The sequence below is a fragment of the Halichoerus grypus genome, chromosome 2, assembly GCF_964656455.1.
Source record: "Halichoerus grypus chromosome 2, mHalGry1.hap1.1, whole genome shotgun sequence".
In the NCBI taxonomy this organism is placed as follows: domain Eukaryota; kingdom Metazoa; phylum Chordata; class Mammalia; order Carnivora; family Phocidae; genus Halichoerus; species Halichoerus grypus.
In genome coordinates, this window is record NC_135713.1 from 178,932,891 (window position 1) to 178,953,278 (window position 20,388).

The 20,388-nt window shown below is 42.3% G+C and overlaps 1 protein-coding gene across 1 annotated transcript in view; it reads right to left on the bottom strand.

The window, feature by feature from the left end:
- The window catches only part of ANKFN1 (ankyrin repeat and fibronectin type III domain containing 1), a 311,761-nt gene that overhangs the window by 149,165 nt on the left and 142,208 nt on the right, over positions 1 to 20,388 (bottom strand). The window contains exon 3 of the mRNA XM_036106172.2: positions 12,116 to 12,250. Within this exon, the coding sequence (XP_035962065.1) occupies positions 12,116 to 12,250 (135 nt within the window). The remainder of the gene's footprint in view (positions 1 to 12,115; positions 12,251 to 20,388) is intronic.

Below are 20,388 nucleotides of genomic sequence, written 5' to 3' on the forward strand. Positions count from 1 at the left end.
CGTCTGCCTTCGGCTCAGGTCATGATCCCAGGGTCCTGGGATCGAGTCCCGCATCAGGCTCCCTGCTCAGCGGGGAGCCTGCTTCTTCCTCTGCCTCTGCCTCTGCCTCTCTCTCTCTCTCTGACTCTCATGAATAAATAAATAAATAAAAAACATTAAAAAAAAAAAGAATTGTGAGAATGCCATCTCACCAAGTAAGAGTATACCAATAAAGAGGTAGAATTTATAAAACAAATCCAGCACCAAATAGATATTACGAAGTTGAAACATAACCGAAATGAAAAATTCACTAGAGGGGCTTAACATCAGATTTGAATAGGAAGAAGGAAGAATCAGCAAAGTTGAAGATAGGTCAATTGAGATTATCCGGTTTTAGGAGCAAAAAGAGAAAAAAAAAAGAAGAAAAATGAACAGTTTCATTACACACTACCAAGTGTACCAGCATACACATAATAGGAGCCTAAGAAGGAGAAGGAGTAATCTACACATTCAATGCAATCCCCATCAAAATACCATCCACTTTTTTCAAAGAAATGGAACAAATAATCCTAAAATTTGTATGGAACCAGAAAACACCCCGCATAGCCAGAGGAATGTTGAAAAAGAAAAGCAAAGCTGGTGGCATCACAATTCCGGACTTCCAGCTCTACTACAAAGCTGTCATCATCAAGACAGTATGGTACTGGCACAAAAACAGACACATAGATCAATGGAACAGAATAGAGAGCCCAGAAATGGACCCTCAACTCTATGGTCAACTAATCTTTGACAAAGCAGGAATGAATGTCCAATGGAAAAAAGACAGTCTCTTCAACAAATGGTGTTGGGAAAATTGGACAGCCACATGCAGAAGAATGAAACTGGACCATTTCCTTACACCACACACAAAAATAGACTCCAAATGGTTGAAAGACCTCAATGTGAGACAGGAGTCCATCAAAATCCTAAAGGAGAACACAGGCAGCAACCTCTTCGACCTCAGTCGCAGCAACTTCTTCCTAGAAACATCGCCAAAGGCAAGGGAAGCAAGGGCAAAAATGAACTATTGGGACTTCATCAAGATAAAAAGCTTTTGCAAAGCAAAGGGAACAGTCAACAAAACCAAAAGACAACTGACAGAATGGGAGAAGATATTTGCAAATGACATATCAGATAAAGGGCTAGTATCCAAAATCTATAAAGAACTCATCAAACTCAACACCAAAAGAACAAAGAATCCAATCAAGAAATGGGCAGAAGGCATGAACAGACATTTTTCCAAAGAAGACATCCAAACGGCCAACAGACACATGAAAAAGTGTTCAATATCGCTCGGCATCAGGGAAATCCAAATCAAAACCTCAATGAGATACCACCTCACACCAGTCAGAATGGCTAAAATTAACAAGTCAGGAAATGACAGATGTTGGCGGGGATGCGGAGAAAGGGGAACCCTCCTACCCTGTTGGTGGGAATGCAAGCTGGTGCAGCCACTCTGGAAAACAGTATGGAGGTTCCTCAAAAAGTTGAAAATAGAGCTACCATATGATCCAGCAATTGCACTCCTGGGTATTTACCCCAAAGATACAAAAGTAGGGACCCGAAAGGGTACGTGCACCCCGATGTTTATAGCAGCAATGTCCACAATAGCCAAACTATGGAAAGAGCCAAGATGTCCATCAACAGATGAATGGATAAAGAAGAGGTGGTATATATATACAATGGAATATTATGCAGCCATCAAAAGGAATGAGATCTTGCCATTTGCAACGACGTGGATAGAACTGGAGGATATTATGCTGAGCGAAATAAGTCAAACAGAGAAAGACATGTATCATATGACCTCACTGATATGAGGAATTCTTAATCTCAGGAAACAAACTGAGGGTTGCTGGAGTGGGGGGTGGGGCGGGAGGGATGGGGTGACTGGGTGATGGACACTGGGGAGGGTATGTGCTCTGGTAAGTGCTGTGAATTGTGCAAGACTGTTGAATCTCAGATCTGTACCTCTGAAACAAATAATGCAATATATGTTAAGAAAGAAAAAAAGAAGAAGAAGAATGTAGCAGGAGGGGAAGAATGAAGGGGGGGAAATCGGAGGGGGAGAAGAACCATGAGAGACGATGGACTCTGAAAAACAAACTGAGGGTTCTAGAGGGGAGGGGGGTGGGAGGATGGGTTAGCCTGGTGATGGGTATTGAGGAGGGCACGTTCTGCATGGAGCACTGGGTGTTATGCACAAACAATGAATCATGGAACACTATATCTAAAACTAATGATGTAATGTATGGGGATTAACATAACAGTAAAAAAATTAAAAAAAAAAAAAAGAAGGAGAAGGAGTAAGGGGAGAGGGAATATTTGAAGAAATAATGGTCGTAAACTTCCCCAAATTGATGAGAAGCATTAACTTACACATCCAAGAAGCTCAACAAACACCAAACAGGATGCATTCAAAGAGATTCACACCCATATACATCATAATTAAACCACCAAAAGCTAAAAACAAAGGGAAAATCTTGAAAACAAGACATAACCCATTACCTACAAGGAATCCTCAGAAAGATTTACAGCTGATTTTTTTGCCAGAAAACCATAGAGGCCAGAGGGAAGTGGGATGACATATTCCAAATGCCAAAAGAAAGACTGTCAAATAAGAATTTCTCTATATAGCAAAACAACCCTTCAAAAATGAAGGTGATATTAAGACATTCATGGATAAACAAATACTAACAGAATTTGACAGCAGACTTTTCCTATAAGAAATATTAAAGGGAGGGACAACTGGGTGGGGCTCAGTCAGTTAAGCGTCCAATTCTTTTTTTTTTTTTTTAAGATTTTATTTATTTATTTGAGAGAGAGAATGAGATAGAGAGAGAGAGCATGAGAGGGGGGAGGGTCAGAGGGAGAAGCAGACTCCTCGCTGAGCAGGGAGCCCGATGCGGGACTCGATCCGGGGACTCCAGGATCATGACCTGAGCCGAAGGCAGTGGCTTAACCAACTGAGCCACCCAGGCACCCCTAAGCATCCAATTCTTGATTTCAGCTCAGGTCATGATCTCAGGATTGTGAGATTGAGCCCCATGTTGGGCTCCCTGCTCAGTGGAGAGTCTGCTTTAGATTCTCTTTCTCCCTCTTCCTCTGCCCTCCCCACCTCTAAAAATAAATAAATAAAACTTTTTAAAAAAGGGAAATATTAAAGGAAATCCTTCAGGCTGAAATGAAAGGGTACTAGACAGTGACTCAAATCCACATAAGGAAAGAAAGAGCATTGGTAAGTAAACTATGGAGGTAAACATAAAAGGTAATGTAAATATAAGACAATATAAGTCTATCTTTTGTTTATAACTCTTTTATTCTCCTTTCTGATTTAAGACAATGAACATGAAATTAAGAGAACAATTCTATTTAATATAGTATGACATTAAAAAGATTAAAATACTGAGTAATAAATTTAACAAAGGAAGTACAAAATGTATTAACCTTTCCTCAGTTACTGTTTTCATGTGCCATATGATTCCTGTTGGGAACTTTAATAACATACTGTGTAATCCCTAGAGCACCCAAAAAACTGTCTTGAAAACAGTAATAACAGTACTCTCTGCGTTTTTGTATTAAATTTAACTGGGGAAGAAAAAGAGACTCAACTGTTGAGTGAAATACCTGATGGGTAAAGTAGATACAGAATCCTAGGAGGGGAACTGGCTGGGAAATTGTTTTTGTTGTGTTAAGTCTGGTATATCACTCTTCAGAGGGCATTCCTTGTTAGCCACTTTTACTGAAACAAGTTGAGATCTATAGTTATATTTTATTCCATTCTTCAACCTCAAGATACTCATGTTTTAAGCACAGTATTAAAAACAAGGACTTTGGGGTGCCTGGGTGGCTCATTTGGTTGGGCAAGTAACTCTTGATTTTGGCTCAGGTCACGATCTCAAGGTCATGAGATGGAGCCCCGAATCAGGCTCCACACTCAGCAGGAAGTCTGCTTGAGATTCTCTCTCCCTCTCCATCTGCCCTTCCCACTTATGTTCCCTCTCTCTCAAATAAATAAATAAACCTTAAAAAAAAAAGGTAGGGACTTTGGTATCAGGCTGATCTAACTTTGGGTTTGGTTCTTCTACCTATTAACTGCATGACATCGGGCAAATTATTTACCGTCCCTAAGCTTCAATTTCCTTATCATTACCAGTATTCCTTATCTCAACTTATTTAGCAAAGTGCCTGCCTGAAAGAAACAGATGTTCAAAAAATATTCATTTCAGGGTTACTGTTCTCAGGCATCTACTGCTTGCTGCTTTCTGACACTACAGACTAGGCTTCCTTTTCTAGAATGTCATACAAATGGAATAATCACTATGCACTCTTTTTTTTTTTTTTTAAGTCTGCCTTCTTTAACTCAGCTTAATTATCTTGAGATTCATCCACATTGTTATGTCTATCAGTAGTTCTTCACTTGTTATGCTGAACAGTATTCTGTTGGGTGGGTATACCACTATTAATCAATTTTAGGCATTATTTTAATTAGAAAAAACTCTTGGAGTTTCTCTAAGGAAATAAATGTATCTTTTCTTTTCTTCCTTCAGAGAGGCTTTAGGGGACCTGAGCTCCAAAGAGAAGGGCAAATAGATCTGTTGATTGAAGGTGGGCTGGTCTCTGCAACATAGCTACAGGACCAGAAGTTAGGAGACAGGAAGAGACCCTGTATGGGAAACCTAGTCTCTAGTTTTATACTTTTTTTTTTTCCATCCTAGTAGTTTCTTTTCTTCCACAATATTTAATAAAGGCCATGTTAAATGTTACAGCCTGCCAGACATTTAAGAAAAAAAAAATACCAATTCTACATAAAACTCTTCCAAAAATTTGGTTTCATTTTTGAGGCTAGCATGGCCCTGATACCAAAACCAGAAAACAGGCATTACAAGAAAAGAAAGCGATTGCTCAATGTGTCTCATGAACATAGAAGCAAAAAAGCTCAACATAATGTTAGCAAATAAAATCCAGCAATATACATAAAGGATAATACATCACAATCAAGTAGGGTTCATTCTAGGAAAGCAGGGATGTTAGTATAACATTCAACCGCTCATCAATGTAGTTCACTTCATTAACAGAATAAAAGAAAAAAATCATATGAATAGGTGCAGAAAAAGAAGCATTTGACATTATTCAACATCCATTCATTAAAAAAAAAAAAAAAGCTTTCAGGAATATAAGGGAACTACCTCAACCTGATAAAGAGAATCTACAAAAATCTATAGACAACATTGTACTTAACAATTAAAGACCAAGTGCTTCCTCCTAGGATCAGAAACAAGGCATGGATGTCCATTCCTATCTCTTCTATTATACTGGGCATTCTAGCTATAGTAGCAAGGCAAGAAAAATAAGGCATAAACACTGCAAAGAAAGAAAGACAATCTTCATTTGCAGATGACATGAACATTTTGTAGAACAGTCTAATAAATCTACAAAAATCTACTCAGCAAAAAACAAAATGAGAGCAAAACTTGTATACTTGAAACAACATGACATTAATGAGTAGTTAAAGAAAACCTAAATAAACAGAGGTGTATACTTTCTTCATGGATCAGATCAGAAGAATTAATATTGTTAAGATGTCAATTCTTCCAAACTGAGCTCTAGATTCAATGCAGTCCCAATCTAGCAGGTTTTTTTTGTTGTTGTTTGTTTTAAGAAATCAGGGGCATCTGGGTGGCTCAGTCGTTAAGTGTCTGCCTTCGGCTCAGGTCATGATCCCAGGGTCCTGGGATCGAGCCCCACATCGGACTCCCTGCTCAGCGGGAAGCCTGCTTCTCCCTCTCTTGCTCCCCCTGCTTGTGTTCCCTCTCTCGCTGTGTCTCTCTCTGTCAAATAAATAAATAAAATCTTAAAAAAAAATTAAAAAGCTGATTCTGAAATTTTTATAAAAATGGATAGGATCTAAAATAGCCAAAACAACTTTGAAAAAGAACAAAGTTGGAAGGCTTACACTATGTGATTTCAAGACTTGATATAAAGTCATGGTAATCAAGATCTGTGGTACTGGTATAAGGATAGCTCTCCAGATAAAGACTGTGGCATAAAGACAGACATAGAGATTTAATGAAACCAAATATAGAGCCTAGAAATAGCATGCACATATATGATCGACTGATCTTTTTTTTTTAAAAAAGATTTTATTTATTTATTTGAGAGAGAGAATGAGAGAGAGAGCACATGAGAGGGGGGAGGGTCAGAGGGAGAAGCAGACTCCTCGCGAGCAGGGAGCCCGATGCGGGACTCGATCCAGGGACTCCAGGATCATGACCTGAGCCGAAGGCAGTCGCTTAACCAACTGAGCCACCCAGGCGCCCTATGATCGACTGATCTTTGACAAAGGTGTCAAGGTAATTCAATAGGGAAGAAGAAATTTTCCAACAACTAGCACTGGAACAATGAGATATCTGTATGCAAAAACAAAACTTCAACCCCTACTTCATATCATATATAAAAAATTAACTTGAAATGAAATAGATTAGAGGCCTAACTGCAAAAGCTCACACTGTAAAACTTCTAGAAAAAAACACAGGGGAAAATCTTTGTGAACTTGAATAAGACAATGATTTCTTAGAAGAGGCACACAGAGTACAAACCATAAAATAAATTGATGAATTACACTTTATGAAAATTAAAAACTTCTGCTCTTTATTACAGCCTGATCCCAGCTACAATTTTAATGCACCTGGAGCCAAGCTTTAAGGAAAGAGTGATAGCAGCCTGGAGAATCCAGGCAATATGGCAACAATAATCTTTGGAGAGTGGAGCCTCCCCAGATTTACTTTAAAACCACCTGTTCCCTGGGTTCTGGCTGCTTGCTCTAGTAGAGAGCCTTGGCTGCCACCATTATCCTGTCTCCAAACACCAGCTGTGTCAAGTGAAGGGCGGGTTCTGGCATGGCCCCCACCATGCTTGCTGGGACAGTAGCTGCAGCAGCTCTGACCCAACCAGACCTGTGGAGGGAGCCTCCAGCTTTACTCATGGCTACCCTGAGGGACTGGGTCACACTATCTGGAAATGTGAAAAGTGGACCAAGGCGAGACAGGAGACCAGAAGTAGCCCTCAGATAATTTCTTCTCCATTCTTCCCTTATGGATTGTTTTGAGGGCTTCCTGGAAGCAATCACACACAAACAAACCACTAGATGTGTTTTCTTGTGAAGCCTTGGCTAGTTGAGTTACAAACCACCTATATTTGTGTTCCCTCCTTCCTCAACTCATTTCCCTTCTACCTTGATGGCTTGACTCTTTTTTTTTTTTTTTGAAGATTTTATTTATTTATTTGAGAGAGAGAGAATGAGAGAGAGCGAGTACATGAGAGGGGGGAGGGTCAGAGGGAGAAGCAGACTCCCTGCCGAGCAGGGAGCCCGATGCGGGACTCGATCCAGGGACTCCAGGATCATGACCTGAGCCGAAGGCAGTCACTTAACCAACTGAGCCACCCAGGCGCCCTGATGGCTTGACTCTTGATGCCCTAAGATTATGTCTCCCAATACCCAACAGAACATTCACAATTGGCTTTGCTTTCAAGGCTAAGACAAAATGTAATAATAGCCCTATAAGAAAGTTGGTACTATTATATCATCATTTTGCAAACAGGGAAACTGAGGCCCAGAGAGGTTAGGTAGCTTGTCTAAGATCCTAGAGCCAATAAATGGAGGAGGCAGGATTGATTCTGACTCCAAAGTCCATGCTCTTAGCAATTCTGCTATTATCCTGCCCGAGGGTGCTTGGTCTGGCTGCCTGTCAGTTTCTTCCTAGACCTTGATTCTAAGGAGAAGATCTTGTCCTCGTTATGAGTTCTGGCATGTCCAGAGTCCCTGTTTCACAGGAGCTTGGTTGTGGGACTTTCTCATCATATTTGTACTGTGAAAAAAGATCTGAGCCAGTCTGGAGGAGGAGCAGTTGTAAGACAAAGCATATTAGAAACAGGAACTCTAGTCATTCTTGACAACTGGGTAGACAGATACATTCAGCAAAGGGAACATTTCTGACTGGGACAAGATTGCTCTTCAGGCTGTGATGTGAACTAGGGACCTTCACACTTCAACCTGCCTGTCACTAGACAGAAAAGAAAGCGTGACCCTTCTCCTATTCCCCACCGGCTGTTACCATGACAGGTATGTCTCTGATTGCTAAAGAGTGGCTGATTCTATTACACTGATAATATATAACAGGGTGGAAGCAACCTTTCAAGTCCTGTGCATTTAAAAAAAATATATTCAGTTGTTCAGTGATAAGTTTTCAAAAGTCAGTGGTGACTTCACAGCAGGAAGAAGACTGATTTTTGACGTTTAAAGGATGTTTATAAGGAAGAAGGTGAAAAGACAATTAATTTTGATTCTATAGTTCAATAAACCCTTTGGGTGATCTACTCGGTAGCCTACGTATCCTGTGACAGACCCTGGGACGTCAGAGGTGAGTAAGACACCCTCATAGGGCGACCGGCTGTCTTGGTTTGCCTGGGACTGAGTGGGTTCCTGGGATACAGGACTTTCAGTGCTAAAACTGGGAAAATCCCAGGCAAACTGAAACAAGTTGATTACCCTACCTGTATCCCAGCAAGCTCACAGGATAATGAGGAAGATAGTTAAGCAACCGTATGTATGTATGAAATAGTGTGATATGTAAAATTAGGAATAATGATAATGGCTTTTACTTCTATAGCACTTTCTGAGTCAGGCACTATTTAGAATAATGTCTTTATGTGCATCAGCTCTCTGAATCCCATAATAGCCTTGTGAAGTAAGGACTACTATTATCCCTACCTTATATAGTAAGGAATTGAGGTACTACTAAGGGGGCAGTTCTGGGATTCAAACGCAGGCAATTCGGATCTGAGAGCTTAGCCTCTCAACACTGCTCTCAAATGTTTAAGGCAAGAAGTAGCATAGAGGGGTGATAGGAGGTGTCATGGGAAAAGTGGGTATGGGGGAACGAGTTAGAGACGGTGATGACTGAGCAAGATTTTGAACAGTGAATGAGGAATCAACCAGCAGGAAGGAAAGGGAAGGGCGTTCCAGGCATAAGAGCTCAGGTTAGGACATGTCATAGTGTTGCTGGTCAGTTGATGTCCATAGGGGCCCTAATGGAATTCTTTAGGGCTCTGACAATTCCAAAGGATATTTCATCCATCACACTAGGACCTTGGGAAAGAAGCCTGGAGAGATAGCAGGGCCAGACCATCAAGGCTTTGCATATCATATTGAAGGACAATAGATTTCAACCTGTTTACAACAGGGAAGCACTAGAGAAAGGCTAAGATTTGCATTTTTAGAAAATCACTGTGGTAGTATCCAGAGGGTGGTTTGAAGGGGACCAGTGACAGGGGGACAACCAAGTATAATGCCCTTGAAAAAGTCCCCATGAGAGCTGGTGACTTCAACTCCAGCATGTGACAATGGGGATGGAGAGGGTTGGGTAGATTAAAAAGAGGGAGGAAGCAAGATGGACCAAACTTGGTTAGTGATCAGATGGAGGGACCTAAGGCGTTAGGAAACCTGAGGATAGCTTTTATTAGCTCTGCTTCGTTGACTAGGTGCTGAATGGTTCCACCAATAATTAAGAAAAGGGAGGGGGGATGCAGGAGGAAGAGTGGATCTAAAAGGGGAAAGATAGTGAGTTCAGCTTTCCACATGTGACTCTCAATGGCCTAGAGGAAATCTAGATGGTATCGTCTAATCCAAGCATCCTATAAAAAGAAGGAAACAGCTTGTCCTAAAGGCTACTTAGTTTTCTGATCAAGAGTGAAATGATAAAGGGGCACCTGGGTGGCTCAGTGGGTTGAGCGTCCGACTCTTGGTTTCTGCTCAGGGTGGTGAGATCAAGCCCCACATGGGGCTTTGCACCGAGTCTGCTTGAGATTCTCTTTTCCCAATCCTTCTGCCCCTTCCCCCCGCCCTCTGGCTAGCATGTGCACACTCTCTCTCAAATAAATAAATAAATCATAAAAAAAAGGAGTGAAGTGATCATTACAAGAGAAGTTCTTAGAGACAGGTATGAAATAAATAGAAAGCAGAAGAATTAATATAGCATTAAGGCAACATCCTTTGGGTTTCCCCTGAGGAAGAAAATACTCAATACATTCATTTATGATAAGGTATGAGTGTCTTAATTTGTTATTCCTCCTAAGAATATTTGTTTTATAAAAGACAGCAATATTTAATTGAATCCCTGATGAAAGAATTTCAGGTACCTAATCCTAGGACAATTCTTTTGGCCAATGAATCTTCTAGAATTCCTCAAATAAATCATAGTACATTTACAGCTTCTAATTCCACGTGCATGGGCATGGGGGTAATTTGAACATAAATTCTATACGTGGTTTCTACTGATCCTTGAACTAACTCCTCCAAAATGTTCGTATCAAAACATTTAAGATCCTCAGTATCTTGGCATCATGAGTACAGAAAGTCTATTACTGATCAGTATTGATAAAAATTATTTATGTGACCTATTTATTTGAAGTGGTTTTTTAAAATGCCATTTTTCAGCTCTATTCTCCCCTTCTCATCCCCCGAGTGTGATCATGCTTCCTTCAGAGTGCCCTGTATCCCTCTGATGGGGAAGGTGTATATATCTCCTCATCCCCACATAAACCTTCATCCATAGGTTTCTGATGCATGGTCTCTGGATTAACGTGTGTGAACAATGATCTTGATTACCTATTGCATCTTTAATTGGAAAGTTTTAAGTAGTATCTCATGGATAAATTAATTGAGCTTAGCATGTCTTCTTTGAAACAATCAGGAAGGGGAAAAAATGGAAAAATGGAGATCCAGGGAATTTCCTAAAGACACACAGTCTGGGAATGAGCAAAAGTGCCCTGCTATCCTGGTATCTCTAACCATTAGGCAATTCCATCTCCTTCCCGTTAGAATGCCATCATTTGTGAAATAGCCAAATGACATGGGAGAATGACCCTGCTCTTATGATTGAGTGGCCTGGGATCCTTTCTCCTCTGCAAAACTTTGCCCATCTCTCAGATTTCCTAACTGGTTTTTATTTAGAGAAGCATGCTGTTTACTATTCTACCATCACCCATCTTTGTCAGCACCCAAGGCCACAACTTCATCTGAATGGCCAGTGATACACTGCAGATAGAGTGCACCAAAGATAGTAAACTCTGTATGACATCTATATGGATTCTGAACCAACAAGAAATGGATTGGTGCTGCCATAAAGCCTTGTAGTAGCCAGGCAAAGAAAAGACGAGGAAGATGTGATAATGGTAGTGGTGGTGGGAAAAGCAATAGTTTTCTCCCTTTACCTTTCCCCTCTGCAGAGATTGGCTTGAATCTTTTTTGGGATGTGAAGAAATCAAGTGAGTACAGGGATTTTGTGTCCCAGCAGGGAAGCAAAATCAAACTTGATTATCAATGGTACTTCTAGTGGCCTTGGCGGGGCCGAAGATCAGCATGGGTAACAAGACCGTTACAATATCCCACTTTGAACCTAGTATGCCCTACCAACCATATGTCTTCATAGAATAAAAAAAGGATGTAAGGCATATGGGTACAAAAGTTGTGGTGGATCAGGCAAGGGTCTGCATGCATGTCCACTGTGTGCCCTTGGCAGGTATCCTCGACATCACAGTCACGATGCTATTTATGGGCACGCTCACCCAGGATGGACAGAATGCTGGTATCCCACTCTGCATGTCCAGCTGGATTAAAGACAAGATGCCTGGGTTTATATTAAGGATTATCAGCATGATGGGATCCATCTATACCTAATCCAACAGGTATTTTATAGGTACTCAGGAACCCGACTGGGAAATGATCTTATACAAGAAAAGAATATTCTATTTTTGATAGCTCTTGCTAATCAGTTAGGCAAGCACATAATGTCCTCAAGCTTGCCGAAACAAAATGCCTAATTATCAGCAATGGGGCTTCCCCACCCCCATTCTCGCCTCTCCACATGGACGTGTATGTGCTTGTGTGCATTCTTCATGGACTGCCTGCAGCTAACTTTGGTAGATGCAGATTTTTTTATATCATTTAAACCACAGCAACACACACACATTTTAAAAAATAATCAGTGAATTAGAAAGCCCCACATTCATATGAAGAAAGACAACAATAAATTTTACTTACCAGTTTAGGTTGTTCGAGGCAGCAGAGGAACAAGTTGTTGGTAATTGTCCAGCGCTTTCATTCAATAAATCACACTGGCTTTGCTTTCTCCGGTGGCTCAGCCTCTGCGCAAAGCAAGCGAACCTCCTTCCTATTCTGTGTAAAGAATAAAATGCGAACAGGATCGCTACAGGCAAGAGCTGAAGTCCATGATCACTAAGCTACTCTTCCTGCAAAATAAAAGCGCAAATGATGCACAGGGAGGAAAGGGGAGAGGGAGACAGCGTGGCTCAGAATCTAGGTGTATTCTCAGGACTGTAGCCCTGAGAAGGCTTGATTTCTCAATCTCTTGTGCATGTAGTAAAAGGATGCCATGACTTCAGTGTATCTTTAGCCTATTGTATCTGTGAGGTCCATTAGGAACGGCACGCAGGGACAACAAGCTTCATGGCAAACAAGCCTGAATCAGAACCGGCTGTCACTCAAGGATGAGCAGAGGGGCAGCAGGGCAGCCGGTTCGCTTTGCACTCTATCAACTGCAGGCAAAGAAATATCGTCTGGCATCCAAGAGCCCATCCAGGAATCTGTGACTGCAAATGATCGATAGCTCTCCTGGGGCCAGACACCCCTTTACTCCCACAGCTCCCTGGGATGAGAAGCACACAGGTGGCCACCGCATTCCCTCACCTAAGGCACCTGTGCAATCCTTTACAAGCTCCCAGCAAGAGCTAAGAAAGCTCCCAATCCAGTCAGGGCTGCTCAAGCATTGCTAGAGTTTTCATCTGAGCAGGTTCTGAGAAAGTAGTCAGCAGATCTGGGACTTAGGACACCAAGAGGCTCAGTTAGGAGGAAGATTCCAGTGCCCCTTTCATGCCGGCTACATATGCGTGCACCTGGCTCCTTTCAGGACATTATGCCTTACATGACTAATGAAACACACACAATGAATTTCCTAGAAAGCCGCTTATTTAGGCATTTTTCATGTTTCTCTCTGAAATAAAATGGCAAATGACCTTCACAGGCTGCTTTTATGTTAAGGAGACATTGCTGATTGAGAGCACATATTAAACCCTGTGCCATCCCACCGCCCCCCCGCCCCCCCCACACAGATACACACACACAGACGTTCCTAGCAACAGCATTAAGAATCTTTCTAAAGACCTCTTCAGATTCTCTCTCTGCCAAATGAAAGCTTAGCTGCTATGATGACTTCAGAAATAGTTTTGGACCCTTCTACTAGGCACTGACTCTGGTATGTTATTTATACCGAGAGCCAAATCAACTCCCAAATTTTGAATGCAACTCTGCAGCAAATCAGAAGAAAGTCTCTTGGTTATAAACAAGAGGGTGGAGTGTTAGTCTTTGGCCTGGTAATTAATTAGAATCCTCGGAATGGCATCTTGTGTCCCTGAAAATCTGCCTCCCCTTCTAGAGACAGCATTTCACTCTGGTGGCTGACTCGTCCCAGACAAGTGTCTGCTCTGGAGTTGGGATCTGAGGCGAGACTCCGTGACTCATAAGACCTCCCAAAGGAGGGGTGCAGGTTAGCTTTTCACAGTTGTCTTACTTTTTCTTTTCTCGTTCAAAAGGCAAAATCTCTCTTTGTAGTATTTTTTTTCCCTCTCCTTCTTCCTAGACTTACCTGTCCTATGGAAGCATTGCTATGAATAATCTAATTTGGCAATATTCACACTTGAGGTTCAGAAGGCTATTTTTTCATCAAGGATTAAGAAAGAGTCAGGCTACCCTTTTGCAGCTTAAGCCTAAACGATTGCCAGGTAAAACTTTACCCTTATCTCTAAACAAACTTTGACTTTAATGCAGATTTACTTAAATTCTGTCTCCTGGGGAAAGCCAGGTGACGGAGTCATTCTACTAAGATTAGGGGCTGCCCCCACGGGGTCATGATTCAATCTACTGTGCAAACCTAAGGGGATGGAGCCTTAGTAATAGCGGCATCGCTTCCAGGAGCAAATGCCCAAGACTGAGTCATGTCCTGCATCTCCTGTCCATTGCATTCATTTATCCATTCATTCCTCAATCTGCTCTTAACAAAAGTACTTAAGTTTATTAAGTCCTTAGTCTGTGTGTCATATTGTGCTAAATATTTTAATGTTACCAAAAACCTTATCAATGAGAATTAGTAAAATTCTCTGTAATCTGGCTCTGCCTACCTCTGCAGCCTAATTTCTTGCCCCCTTTCTACTCACCCTCCATGTTGTAGCCTTTTTAAATGCCTTTCAGATACTCTGACATGCCATACCATCCCTCAACTTCAGAATTCTCCGTATGATATTCTTCTGCCCCAACACTCGGTCTTCTGTCTAACTCACGTACAGCACTAGAGTTTTGGCTTAAACATCATCTCTCCGTGATACTTTTCTGGCCCTTGGGCTGTTAGGCTCCCCGCTCTGCAGTCCTAGAGCACCTTCTACTCGCCCTCTGTGACATCCATCACATTTTGTTACACTTACTTGCTTTACATCAGCCATCTCTATTTTGCTATAAGAGTTTAAGTGCGAAGTTTTCTATTCACTGCTCTATTTCCAGTCTAGCAGAATTCCTGGCACATAGAAGGCATTCAGTAAATACTTAGTGAGTATTCTGTTCAAGTGCTTAGCATGTATTTGTTGAATGAATGAATAAATCATTTCAAAGAATAATAGGGGCCTGAGAATTGAAAGGAACCCTAAAGTTCACTTAGTACATCTAATTTTTCTTGCCAACTGGCCATCTAGTGAAGTCTTGCCTCCTCTGATTATTCCTTCTCGATCAATCTCAGTCTAGAGTGATCACACACTTATTTTGTCCCCTGTCCCCCAGCACTTTTACAGCATATTCTTGCTTTTTGTTCTCCAGCTCTTTCCTAGACGTGGTCTCCTCTCAATGGACTGGTATTCTCCATAACGCCTAGCATAAGCCTGCAATTATTTGATGCTTGATTCATTCAATAGCAAACGTTTGAACAGAGAGTTAAATGATCAGTCTTGGGTGCCTGGGTGGCTCAGTCAGTTAAGCGTCTGCCTTCAGCTCACATCATGATCCCAGGGTCCTGGGATGGAGCCCTGCATCGGGCTCCCTACTCAGCAGAGAGCCTGCTTCTTCCTTTCCCTCTGCTGCTCTCTCTGTCATATAAATAAATAAAATCTTTAAAAGAAATGATCAGAGTCTTGCTTTAGGAAGATTACTCTGGAATTGGGGGAAGAATGGATTGCATCGGCCAGACCTAGAAACGACTCTAATAATGACCGCAGCACAGAAATAGAATTTAAAAAACAGCTTTGCGCTTTCTTTCCCTCCGCCTCCCCCGCCCCGCCCTCCATATCAGAATACCCGTGTTCTCATCTGGAACACTGAGAATGTTTCCTCCACACTCAGCACTTCCCCTCCACCCAATTCCACCCCCACAGTTAGCTCACTTGCTTACGTTATTTGTGAACATGTCTCACTGATTCAAGCTCCTTTGAAGACAGGGATTACATTTTAGTTAATTTGTATCTTCCTTCTCTAGCCCTTACACTGCCTGGCCTGGTGTCTCAAGATAGTTCAGTGCTCGATCAATATTAAGAAAGAAAAACACCTTATTTGTGCAAAGTGCTGGATAAAGCACTATGGTGAGGAAGGGAACAAAGATGAGGAGGTATCTTTTCAAAGATAAAAGGGCTCTCCTTAGAGAGAATTAGTACTTCCTTCCGGGATGCTTCAGGAAGATTCACAGAAGTTTGTGGTTGCACTGCATCTGGCGGAATGAAGACCTCTAGAGGCTGAACAGAAGAGAAGGAAAGGGAGTCAATGCACAGAATTCCTAGAATGTTTAGGGAATGACAAGTAATCCAGCTGGCCGGAGTACACGTGGAGGGGAACATCTAATGGAATCGGGGCTGCAGAAATAGGCTGGGGTGGGACTGGGGTGTGCGTGGATGCGATCTTAGAGTCTGGACTTTTTCCTAGGGGTGACAGGGATTTGGGCAGGAGAATGGCAGCACCACAGATGAAGCTCCCTCTGTGCTAGCCATCGAGGCCCGTGAACTGAAGCGGGGAGAGCCGGGAAGCAGGCAGACGTGGATGGCCAGGGCCTGTGGCAACAGCAATCAGGAGCTGACCGTGGGGCACACTCTGGAGGAGGACCTGTCAGCGGTGCCGCTGAGAGTGAGGGGAGATGGGAGAGGGAGTAAGAAAGAAGCTGAAGATGCCTTTGAACGTTTTAACCTGCATGATGGCAGAAGATGGCGACATCCATGGATGCCGGTGCGCAAACCCAGCGATAACGTAGGCGTTCATGGCACGGTCTGTGCATCTTTCGAAGGTAGAGCCAAGAGCAGGAGGCCGAGTCCTTGCAACCCCGTGGAAAGTGCCTGGACTGCTCTGAAGAATCCATTCAACAGCCGCGGAAGAAGTCAGTTCAGGCTGTGGTGGACCAACTACCCCTGGCAACACGCGGGGCCATCTGCAGGCGAATGGGCGCAGAGTCTCTCCAGAAAGAGGACTTCCTGATGCCGGGCTTCCCATCTCAGAGTTGTGGAGCTTGGTGGAAGGAAATACAGCTGGGGATGAGGAGTCTGAGTCCTCGAGCTGCTTCTCAGTGGCTGAGTGACCTTGGGCAAGTTACTTTCTATCCACCAGGTCTCAGCTTTCCCACTTGGCAAGTGAGGGAGGGGGCCAGTTAACTTCAAAGGTCCCTTTTAGTGTACTCTCCTCTGATTTGTGAAGTGCCACGTTAAGAATTTCAGGATACTCGTGAAATGAGGCCAAAGCCCACCAACATCAGAGGCTAGCAATGTCCACTCTCTCCTGCGAAATCATGCCTGTATTTTGAGAACGTCCATATATCACCGAAAATGCATGTCTGCCCTGCGGTTAGTTCCATGTGGTTACTTTGTAAGACGTAAATTTAAATTGATCACTTTTTGATGACCTTTTTCTAACAATTTTTCACTCTTTTTTTCTGCAAAGATTTTTTTTTTTAGGGGTGCCTTTTCATCGGAGTCTCAAAATTAAATTATGGGAAGAAAGCAGCAGTCCCTTACTGTGGTCAGCAAAGAGTCTGGCCAGCCTACTTCCGCTCCCTAATCTCCTGACCTTCCTCAGGGTGCGGCTGCTCAGTAACGGCTCTGATTCTTTTTTCAAAAATAAAATGTGCTACTTATCAAAAGCTGCTAAAAAGGAGACAAAAAAATAGGAAAAGAAAACTAACACCCCAGGGTGTATCTGAACATGCTTATTATGTGCGAAGTTGTTAGTAATGAATGTAAAACTCTTCCTCCTCCTCCCTCTCAGTTACTAAGCCCCAAAGAAAAAAGGAAACAGGGGTGGGGGAGGGCAGTGGCTATTCAGTCCAAAGCAGACCTTTTCAAAAGGTGCAGACTGTTCATGGGCATGCTATTTCTTGATTATTTTGTTTTAAGCACCAGCTGACCTTTCAGACTAAAAGTAAAGGTCCCAAAATATCCTGAGAAACTCTCTCTTGGGGTCCCCCCCCCCGGCAGCCTAAGTCTTGGAGACTAGACTCATGACATTCAGAAAGACTCTTCAAAAAGAGATGGGCCGTGTGACTTCTGCTGTGATTTGATGACAGAGTGTTTATCTGAACTAATCATGTGAGCTTTTCCAGTGTTGCATTTTTGAGAAATGGGATTCTCTTAAGGAGGTTACAAACACTTCACTGAAAGCTTTCCAAGAACGGCTTCATGCCGCCTCTCAAGCAGCCTCTCGCCGGGCTGTAGCCCCGATGTGATAATCAGGGTCCGAGCTTCTGAAAAGTCTTCTTGTTCTGGCTGCCACCCTCCTTTCAGTCATCATAAGAATTCTCAAACTATGAATCCCCTATTGTCTGTGTGAGCCCGGGATCCCCCACACCATGCCGAGGAAGGAATGTGAACCTCCTAGGTCTGGTCCTAAGCCTCAACCCTGTCCAGCAGGTCACAAAGCCCCATTTATACTCAGCTCCAAAGTTTTATCATAATTCTTTATCTGCTCAGCCCCATATATCCTCTCAGGCAGTCAGGAGACGTTTGGTAATGAAGCCCATTTATCCTCATTTTCTCAATTGGCACACTTAAAGTTCTAATATTTATGTTCACACTGTCCTAATTTTGAACGTCAAAGATACTATACGAGACAAGTAGCATTGCCAAAGGATAATTGAAACTCACAGAAGAGTTCACCAGAGTCTGATGCATGACGTGCTTTGTCATATTACCAATCATTGCATCACCAATAGTTAATTTTAATAGCGCAGTGGAAACATAGTAACTACAAAAGCTGCCATTTACCCAACACCTCCCTCCCGTGTGGCGTGCAGCGACGTTACTGCGTTCTCACGCTCTGTGAAGAGGAGTATCCACTTTTTACTGGTGAGGAAACTAAGGCTCAGAGAGATTAATAAACTGATCTCTGTGCATTCAGGGGCTGAGCTGAGACTCAAACCCAGATCTCTGACTGCAAAGCTCATGGCATTTGTACCTCTCTCCTTTGCCTCTTCCCAGAAATACAGTTTGTGAGTCGTTTTAAATTAGTATAACACAGCTATTTTTCATCACAAATACGTGAAGAATTCTGAACTCAGGGCTGTTAAAAGGTTTTGGCCAACTGCATATGGAGATCTGTTCTGATAAGTATTTGTACCATGTCAGGTCAGAGTAGGAATTTGTGGCATATGGTTCACCTATCAATAGGTGGCAGTATTCACCTAAATCTCTCCAAGAGGAATTAGCACAGGTCACTTCTCCTTACAACCATCCCCAAGGCCATCTACATTCTTTGATGCACTGGATTTTATCATAAAGAATAGCATTTACAATAATTGATCTGCTAACTGGATCTTCACCTTGCCTTTGGAGAGTGAGATCTGGACCGTAGTGGGTTGTTTGGGAGGGCGAGGCGCCATCACAGAGACCTCGGGGTCCCTCTCCATTCACATTCATTTTGGCCATTTCTTTGGGGGAGGTCTTTCGTTTGCAACAGGAAGCCAAAGATGATTTGTGTGTCTTCACCTACTTTAAGAATGTTATGCAGAATTTTTGAATAATTTAAAAATGAAATTATTAATGCCCTAGGATTTGGTAATTCAGACGTTCATAATTCAGAGAAAGTTTGCTCAGATCAGGATGATAAAGCAACTGGCAGACCTCATGGTTTCAACGTGGTTTCAAAACCTATGTACATGTACACGCACCCAGCAAACCATACGAATCTTCACCAGGATGCATGAAAACTGGGTCTATAAAGTAAGTAAGTGCTCAATACATAAGTCAAAGTGGTCAAGTTGATGAGTCAGAGTACCAAAGCATAAATGAGCTGGGTTTCAGGCAGACTCTTCTCTTCCTCCTATTCCTATGTATCCTCTTCTTCTTCCTTCTCTTTTTTCTGTAAAGAAAATCTTTGTATCAAAAATATCTTAGTTAAAAGTATTAGCACAGAATCTGTCTCTATTTTCCAGCTGCTAATAACAGTCTTCCTGGTAGGATTTAGTTTTACAAAGTCAAGAAAACAAGTGTGGTGGTTGATAAAAGGATAAGCTTAGAGATTCTTAGGCCTATTTGTATGTTCACTTCCCCATATTCATTTGGGATACCTGGAACTCATTGTCATAAACGATGGCTGAGAAGCACTGAGAAATTAGATAGGATGAGGAGTCGTGACTCTCAGAAATTAAGAAGCTGACTCAAGTAAGATTCTCAGGAGACCAGATTCTCTCAAAAGAATACAGATTGGCTGCTGGATGAAGGTGGAAGGCTTGAGAGATGGCATCTTAACTTTCTCTTTCATGTTCCCAAATGGAATGAGTGTGTTTCTCTCCTCTCACTGTAGCATTTGTAATTAATGTTAGTGTGCTCTGCACAGTCTATCTTCACTAGAATTACTTGGGGCCCCACTTCCCTTACTGGATTGAGATCTCCAGGAGAGCAGGACTCAGGCCTCCCTAACGTTTGAATTTGCCTCTTAGCTCAAGGACCTGGACCCTGTGTATGGTAGATGATGTGCAACACATATAGGGTTAGTTGAACTGAATTGAAGAGAATTCAGACGAACACATTTTATACTTCTGTTCCTAGGTTTAAAGAAAAATCACAGCTCGGGTGTTGGAAACCATGCATGGGTCACATTTCTTGTCATCTGGTTCTTCCATTTTAAGACAGCAATGGTAAGTGACTGTAGGCATATCATGCCAAAGCCCTGGAACCATTAATTAACTAATTTTATATCCTTGGCAAGACCACCTTATTTTGTAGGATGCCCTGGCCACAAGAAGGTTAAATGCAGAGGTAGGCAAAAAAGCCGTTACAAGGGACATT